Source organism: Saccostrea cucullata, unplaced genomic scaffold (assembly GCF_032062105.1).
Source record: "Saccostrea cucullata isolate Sc308-1 unplaced genomic scaffold, CSIRO_AGI_Scuc_v1 ctg5, whole genome shotgun sequence".
Classification (NCBI taxonomy): Eukaryota; Metazoa; Mollusca; class Bivalvia; order Ostreida; family Ostreidae; genus Saccostrea; species Saccostrea cuccullata.
This window is the reverse complement of record NW_026940631.1, coordinates 73,648-83,330: the sequence shown is the minus strand read 5'-3', so window position 1 is coordinate 83,330 and position 9,683 is coordinate 73,648. Positions and strand designations below refer to the sequence as shown.

General features: G+C 31.9%; 1 protein-coding gene across 1 annotated transcript; it reads right to left on the bottom strand.

Annotated features, from left to right (window-relative positions):
* Positions 1 to 586: 586 nt before the first annotated feature.
* Positions 587 to 1,318, bottom strand: LOC134255800 (uncharacterized). The gene has a single exon (XM_062738343.1). It carries the CDS (start codon positions 1,316 to 1,318, stop codon positions 587 to 589), a length of 732 nt encoding a protein of 243 aa, XP_062594327.1.
* Between the last annotated feature and the right edge of the window lie 8,365 nt (positions 1,319 to 9,683).

Genomic DNA, 9,683 nt, shown 5'->3' with positions numbered 1-9,683 from the left:
TTAGGAACACTCAGATATACAATCAATACAAAGTATCATGGGAGACAGAATAACTTACATCAAAATAATTTAATAGTTATAGTACGAGGAAATTTTCTCTTTATCTCTGAAGATTTCATTTCCTGACGGAAAAAATATGGCATAAAAATATTCTGAATTGTAAACTTTGCAGAAGTTGGTGTTAGTGCTTCCCTTCCTAGACAATGTCAAATGTACTTTGCCATAACCCATCGTATCTTTGAACAAAACATTAATCTAAATATTTCTATATTACAAAAAGAGTTTCCAATATTGCACTAGTGTAAAAGTAATCAAGCAATACAAAACGTGAAAAAGTATTCTTATCTAGACTATATTTTCTTTATATAGTTCTAATAATTTTGGAATAAAGGTTTTATATTCATGAAACAGACATTTAGAAATATTTCAGAGGCATTTAGATTTTCAATATTTCCATCTCCTTTAAAAGAAGAGCTTTAATAAAGATATACAAAAATGATCAAATTTTAAAACTAAAATGTATGAATTTTTTCTTTGCTACTGTTATTGCCACTGTTTAGTATTTTTAAAAACATTAACTAAAGATTCATTTAACACAAAACAACTTCCCAATTTCTTTTCTGAAAGCTACATCAAAAACACCATAAATGAAAGGATTCGCAAAATGGTTAAACATATACATCCTTCGAAGTGTTAGACAGACATGGAATGCAGTTGTAGACAATTTTTTCCAGAAAGTAGGGTTGTTGGTTTCTATGACAATGAAACTCCAAGAAGGCAGATACGCCAGAAAGCCAACAAAGGAAATGGTCATGAACATAAAGGATACTCTAAAGGCATTGCGCTTAGCATCAGGTTTTGGCATTTTCTTTTGCTTTCTCGACTCTAACTGAGACACAGAATTCACAGTTGTTTCCAGAGCTTCGCTGCTTTCTTGGGATACAGTGCTTTTTTGAGGTTTCGACACATCAGACATTGCTGTAGCGTCAGAAGACATCCCGCTTGGTTCTGCTGGTTTGACGTGGATGTTCTTCATCTTCCTGACCTGCTTGACGATAGAGACAGTTATGATGATGTACAAGACACTGATCACCACTACGTTACTGATCGTGATGAAGAATCCGACCCCTTGGAAGATGCTAAGGCCTTTTAATTGAGCGGGAGTTCCTGGTAGTCTGTTACACTGGTATCCTGTAATGTTTCCAAGCTTTGGGTTGTGGATTTCAATGACACCATAGTAGAAAAGAACTGGGATGTACAGTAGTGCCGAGGTCAATATACAAATTCCAACAGAAAACCTTTTCCAGAATAAATCCATCTGTTTGCCAAACGGTCTGCAAATCTTTTGGAATCTCTGAACCGCTATTACATTAAGAAGAAAAGGGAACTGCAAGTACTAAAATAGCTCAAATAGAGCAACATTTTACACACACCTTGTCCTGGAAACAAAACTTGATGGGTGTTTCTAGTCAGATTGAGTGATGCAGTTATAATCAACGCTACCAGGTCTAAGTATGCCAATGGAGTTATGAAGTATCTCCCGTCACTTTCTTTGCAAAGACGAAACTGATAAACGAGAATGACGATTATATTGCCTGGGATTCCAATTAGTAGGTATACTGCCAAAACAACAGTGTTTGGGAAATAAAGGTCCTTAAATTTGTCATTCCAGAAAAGAAGAAATGCTTTATCCATAATGTTGTCTAACGGATCTGCGGAGAGTGTTGTGTTACTATCCATATTTAAAGATGCGATACCAAATCGTTGGATGCTTTTATTTGTTTGCAACAGGGAAGCTTTATTATTTTTAGGCAAAAGGCCAAAAAGAGCATGCTGACAAATAAATTACGGAAACATTCACTTTGTTCGGTGTAGTGTCTTTATAGTATACTAGTATTTGATATGATTTTTAGATTTAAAAAAACAAAACAAAACTAAAAAAGTGTATTTGTATGTTAACAACACATTGATGTATAGATTGATAAGTATTCTTTGACTGTTTTTGAATGTACATGTCTTTAATAAAAGATTATAAAAAGTGAAGAAAACATACAAATTTTGTGTTCAATTATGAGATGTTAAATTAAATTTTCCATGAAATCCTTACAAAATTTTTTTTATATTTTATTGAAAGTTCTTTTAAAAGAATTTGAACACTTACTTTGGTAAATATCAAGTAAAATCAATTTTATATATTTTTTAAGTATTCCACTTTCATCAGCTTATAGCATGTAAACTTTTCTTGTCTTTTAACTTTTTCGCTTCTTGCTCAAGGGATTCTTCTGAGGACAATCAATTTTTAAAGCAAGGCATGTCGACGACGTATTGTCAATTAACAGTGGTAATTTCCATTCTTATGTCGATACGATATATCCTAGTGAGTTAAAGATAAAAGACAACACAGAGTCTGACACATCTGTTTCGTATTTGAATATTTTACTTGAATAAGACGTTAATAGAAATCGAACAACAAATGTCTATGATGAACGTGATAACTTTTCCATCGTCAACTTCCATTACTTATGCAGCAATATACTTTCATCACCTGCATACGGAGTTTATATACAGTGTATCTCGGTTGATTCGATACGCAGAAGCATGCTCTACGTATAAACAATTTCTGTAAAGGTAAATTACTGAATTTCAACAAGTTGATGAAACAAGAATTTCATCAGTCTCGTTTAAAGTTATCATTTCGTAAGTTATACGGTCAATACACTTACCTTGTCAGCAAATACAATTTATTATTGAGTCAAATGCTGACTGACGTTTTTCATTCTTTGTTAGTCTATTAATTACTAGTATACACTGACGATGGATTTTTCCGTGATTTCCCGATCACGGCAGGGTATGCTCACTACTGCATGGCACCTGATCCTTAATATGATGTTTTCGAGGTCCGTGTTTGCTCTGCTCCTATTTTGTATTGTTTGATGGACTTTTGATCTTGAATAACAGTGGCGTAGCATCGTTTTTAAAGTGCCATATATAAAATTTTTTTTAATGAAAAAGTTGACAAGCAAAAAAAAAAAAAAAATGTAAAAGTTGCCCGAGTTGATATTACAGGATTTTTTTTCAGTGTCAACTTTTTAGTACCAATTCTTATACTACATTTTCGACATTTCTGGTCATTTTAACATTTCCTTAGTGTAAGTAATTATAACCTGGGTCCCCCCCGGATTTTAAGTTGTTTGTTATCTCCATATGTTTTAATGCAACTCACTGATAAGTTGATATTACAGGATTTCAAAAGCCACGTTTTTAGTCTTCATTTCATAAATTTATGGTCATTTTAATGACCTTTGTAGTAAATATAACCTATCAATAGGTCGAATTTTGGCTGAATTGTTTTATACCAATTATTATACCCTTGTTTTTATATTGAATTTGACCACGGATCTGCCTGATCAATGCATATGGCCCCCGGTCAAAGGCACTTGATCCAATCTGTGGAATTTCCAAAGGTCCATGATTAATACTCTCTTTGCATATTTGTATTGTTTATTGATTTTTTTTTTCGAGAGATGTATTGCAGACCTCTGAATTATGATGTATACCTCTAAGAAATTTATCCTGTTTCCATAAATGTTTATGCTCAGTTATTTTTTTAGCTACTTTTAGATACGTTTTACCTCTGAATTGTTTTTTTCAAATACAAAACAAATATGTCACATAAACGATCAAAACGACGTTGCTTTATCCAAACCTATACCCTGTCTGTTCAGAGTATATCTACAATTATATGCAATATATATTATTAAATGTTTTATTTATCATATATTGAATATATGTAGTACATTTATATCTGATAAATATCATGTAGTAGGAAGCTCCTATTTTTGTCGATGACTAAATAATTGGTACGCGAATCGTTATAACTTAGCTTGGTTATATTGTAAATATAATCAGGAAAAGGGTTGAACTTCCTATGCTAGACTCTGTAATTTAAAATCAATTTATAGTCTCCAAGCCTACCACTACCAGCTTTCAATCTTTTCAATATAGAAGCAAATACATTAGGCGAATAACGAACATTACATAAGAGAGTACGGGAAGTTCAGCAGATGAAGAAATTCTAAATTTAACCAGTTTAACGTAGTAAATGGTCATTAACATTGCAAACATTTAAAGGAAAAGAATACTTTGGAGACAAGTGTTTTTCCGTTGTAACAACAGATAATTTATTTCGAAATTGAAATATATATCTAATCTTATATAAAATAATGGAAATTAGGTCAAGTGAAATCTAGAGTGCTGACCTCGTATTATGTCCTTGCCATAGTCATATAACCAGGGGTATCATTTATAGACACTAGATGTGGACAATACTAAACTAGCATGTAAAAACGACACTTTTATTACGAACATATTCATATCATGCAGTATCTTGACAACAGCAAGAAAATAATTCATAGGCGATAAATACCAACTAACAACTAAAATGTGAAGACTTTTTTTTCTTTTTTATGTAGCAATTCGCTTATAATGTTTTTGTCTCCCGTCTGAATAATTTTGATTTTAAACCCAAGACTGGCTACGCAAAGATAAGTTGATGTCAACAACCTCATTATTAAAAAAAAATCAGCACTTCGTAAATTCTATGTTCTTCATAATGACCTTGTTAGTGAACACTGTTCCTTATTTTCAAATCGACATGCAGAAATATTGACGAGGTTTCATCTATTACCAATAGTTAATTCCATTTATAATATGTTGTCTCAATATATTTCAGTGAGCTTGAAAAAAAAAGACAAAATAAGACCTGGTACATCTTTTTCATATTGAATATTTTACCTGAGAAAGACGTTGATGGAAACAAACACCACGCTTTAAATAAACATAATGACTTCAATTTTTCAATCATCAGCTTTCCTTCTTATAGGGATATATACCGAGGCACCTGCATATAAGGTGTAAATCAGTTGATTTGATACGCAAGAACAGATACGTATAAATCATTTCTAATACGAGGCAAGCTACTGAACAACAAGTTGATGCAACAAAGATATCAACAGTCTCGTTTGAAGTCTGCAAATACAACACATTGAGTTACGTTGACTGATGTTTTCATACTAAATTGTCTGTTCATTATTTACACACCGAATTGTTTAAATTATTTACGTTTTGCTCGATCATGACAAGGAGCACACGGCGGATGTGACCGGTCGGCATAGGGTATGTTCAGATCCTCCATAGCAAAATATTCCACTTCTGATGTTTTGGAGGTCCGTTTTTTTGCTCTGCTCCTAATTTGTGTTTTTTGAATGGGCTTTTGAGCTTGAATACTAATTGTTATATTCATAAATGTCATCTTCACCCTTTTCATTATAATTCATTTAAGATATATATAAATAATTAAAAAAAAGATCTATTTCATATTTTAAAGAAAAGAAAATAGAAAGGGGTTATGCCGAAAGTATATGTGGACAAAGTACACGATACCCACTTATTATTTATGGAAGCAAGAAGGGGAGTTCTGAAAGATAAGTTCAGTGAGGCCAAATAATTACTAACAATTTTGAGTTTAGAATCCTTTTAGTTCAGTAAAACCATTGATATTTATTGAGATCTACTTACTGTTTGTGTGAGAGGAAATAATCAATTAAAATTTTTAAAAAATTGTTTGTCATCGTTCCGACCTAAAGTAAAAATTTTTGTTTTAAGGCACTTCATTTGTAGGTGAAAGCAAATTAGATAATTTTTCAGTCTCATAAGGTAAAAAATAAAATGTACTTTTATTATATAGTTTTGTTTTATCCAAATACTAGTGCGTGAGATTCATCTCGAGATAAATAAAAATGCCCATACATTGTCTACACAGTCTTGATTGATCTTCAACAATTCACAAACTTTTTGCTTTATGTTGAAAGGAAAAATATTGGTGTTTAAAACAGAAGTTTAAAAACTATTTGTTTGTAATTGTTTTTTTTTAAAATTGTTTTGCACTAGTGACCTGATATTTATGTTGATAACATTTACGCTTTAGGTAGACAGTAAACAGTACGAAGTTTTTCTTGAAAATGCCTTTATCACGAGATGAAAACCAAGATGCGTATGGATTGTTTGATCATATCTTTCATACTCTTTGTGTTACACTTAATGTTCGAATGTAAATAATGAAGATTACCTCCCCAATGCAGATGAATATGTAAAGAAACAAGGATATGATTAATTTATATTATATGAAAAATAAAAGAAAATAGAATGTGATGAAGTACCATGGAACAATAAATTTCATTGTATTTTCTGATGGATATTTTAAAAATTTAGATTTACAGAGAGAGAGAGAGAGGGAGAGAGAGAGAGTAACGAAATTTAAGTTCAAAGTCCAATCAAACAATAAAAATTGCGAGCAGATCAAACATAGACCTGTATGATATCAGGGGTGGGATTAGCTGCCATGGAGGAGTCAGCATCCCATGTCATACCCCTGTGCTCCTTTTTATGATCGGAAAAATCAAAATATTTTGAAGAAAGTTCAGCATGTAAATAAAAACCTCACAATTTTATGTAAAATGTCAGTTATCATCTAACCCAATGATAAGTTGTATTTGCTATATCGACCAACCATAAACCTGCCAAATTAAATATGACTTCACAGGAGACTATTAGTATCCTAATGTTTCATCAACTCGTTTGTTAATAGCTTGCCTCGTTTTAAAAACTGTTCGTACGTACGAGGTTGTTCAAAAAGTTCGTGGACTAGCGCCATAAAATTAAAACCGTTTAAGATACATCAACGAACATTTTAACGTTTAATTAGCATCATCTTTTTTTATTTAAATAATAAACTATACATCATTAATTATCTTGTTTAAAATGAATTGTTGATGTTTTTTTTAAGCAATGGTATGTCCAGGCGGCGCAACCTCGAAGATTACGTTTTTTCTGAGAAAAAAAAAACTTTTCTTTATATGAGTATTTGTCATCCAAAAATGCCGATGATTTAGAGGTCCGTGTTTGCTCTGCTCCTATTTTGTATAACGCCTGTTTTATGGACTTTGATATTGAATACTGTTCGTTATCTCCATATCCTTATTACAATATTATACCGTAAAATTTGCAATTTTAGCCCCATTCTGTAAGTTCTATGAAATTTCATAGTAAATTTTATATGAAATGTCCAAACAATTTATGAGTTGTAATGACGTCAGAAAGGGGTGGGTTTCTTTTTCTAACATGCTATAAAGTTTCACCTCCTGGAAAAACTGGTATAAACCTAGGAAATATTTAAATGGTCCATTGTAAAATAAAATGCATTCAAAGTACTTGCTTTTAAATACCGAAAAAGATTAGAGAGACGAGAAATGTAGTAAGGGTGTTCAAGTTTGTCACGTAGAAAAGTGACTTTGAGCATGTGTGATAGATGTGGAACGCCGACAAGCAAATATGCTGTTATAACTAAGTTAGAATCTTTCACCATGTATAGATCTATCTATTTATTTACATATGCATTGAAATCAGCTATTCATGACATTTTAAAATTATATAAAAAAGACGAGTTTGAATCTTTACCTAACTCCAAGGAATCTGATCAAGATAAGTATATGAGGTAAAGAATGCGGACATTAAGAAACAATGACGTCATGCAACTAAATGACGACTGCGCCGGGTTAACAAATAATGTCTTTTTATTATATGATAATTTGGAAAATATTAAAGGTATCAATATCAAGCTAAAACTTTTAACATTTTTCTAACTTTTGTTGTTTAATGATCCTTAAAAAATTTTGTAAGCATAAACTTCATAGCACTAGTATTTATTTTATCGCATCTGTCTTCGAACTTTTCGAACAACCCTCGTAGAGCATACTCTTGCGTATGGAATCAACTGAAAGACATAAACGCCAGTTGCAGGTGGTAAGAGTATACATTGCTACATACATGTAAGTTAGGGAAATTGATGACTGGAAAGTTGAACTCATCACATATTTTACATACGAGGGTTGTTCAATAAATAATGTCCTGAGCTCTATGACATACAAAATATAAATCCTATGGCATTAAGCTTGACTTTCTTTCAGGATTGAATCTGTAATGAATTGATTACAGTTTATATGACCACTTTTCACCACATAGTTTCACTGTGAGAAGCTGGAAAACAAGGGCTATTCGAGACACTGCATTATAAATGAATGGTAAAGAATCAGTAAACTAGAGTGAAAATAAGCGCTTCACGAAAGCTGCTATTAAACTCGTTAGGGATCCCAAAGATACATTAACTGAAATATGTGAAATTTACAGCAACCAATGTCTGTTTTATTGACACATGGTCAAGTGGATTTCAGTCAACAAAATCGGTATAATGGGCACCAAAAATGGGTACTGTCCTTGGCGACAAAGACTTACAACAACCTACGTACTGTTTGCCAAAATTCAACAAATATCACTGATGATGTTTGATTGCCTTTAAGACACCTAGCAAAATTGATAGGCATTACTTTGGGGTAGTTTACACTGTTTTAAAGAAACATGTAACTGTAAAAAGTTTAGTACGTAATGGTCACCCTATATTTTGAAAAATGATTGAAAACGACAGCGTGTAAGAATATCTGACCAATTATTTAAAAAAATTAAAAATTGTAGTTATCCACGTTTGTCTGAAATTCAAACAGATAATGAACCTTGAATCCATTGCTTTAAACCCTCAAAACAAATTTACAATACCGTAATATAGACGTAACAAAACAGCCAAGGCCTGAGAAAAGCAAAGAATTGCAAAAGCACAAAAACAGTTTTGTATGCCATTTTCTTAAATATTCCTGGTCTTGTTGTTCAAATTCTTATTCGGGGAGACAGTTCAATTCAGTTGAGTTCAGTTCAGTTTCTGGAGAAGTCTAGAAAGCACAATTTTTGCAAAACAAAATCGAAAGGTTTATGAGAGGAAGGAACCAGAACCAGGAATCCACTACATCAAATTTATACATGACAGCGTCCAAACCCACATATCATGATGAGTAAAGGAGTTTTGGGGATAACAAGAAAGTTAATGTTTTATCACACAAACAATATTCGCCAGATAATTCATCCTTTCACTTGTTTCACTTTCAAATCCCCTTTCAGAAGAAGAAACAAGTCCAGGAAATCATAGAATCTGCCATATTCCAGTATACATTAAGTAAAATCATTAAGACTAAATCATTGAAAAGCCTTCTTGTTTCTTTCCGAGCACTGAGGACATTATTTATCGAACAGCCCTCGTAAAGCTTTGTAAATAATTTTCTTAAAGAAACTAGCTGAAAGCATTCTTATAGAATATTTCTTGATTTTAATACTTAGTAAGTTTTCCTCATGTATGGTAAATGAGAGGATGTAGTGATAGAAAAAATAACTGTACGTTATATTCCTATTTCATTTACATCCTCATAAGGAGACTTCATGCTGCTCACTTGCAATACTTTTCTTAGTGTGATTTTTTTCTGTATAATGGCATCAATCTTAGCTTCTCTTTTCCAAAAAAATTAAATAAAATCGATAAATTTAAAAAAAAAAAGAAAAGAAATAAAAACAATGATTTATATTTTGGAGAGTTCAGGTTTTTTACCTGTTTATTTAGCCCTATCTTACTTCTGCTCTTGAATTTAAATGACATTTACTTTAAATTGTTCATACAGGAAAAATAAGCAAAATGTATTGTTAGTGGCAAATAAAAAAGAATTGTGATCGTTCATAATACTTTCTTA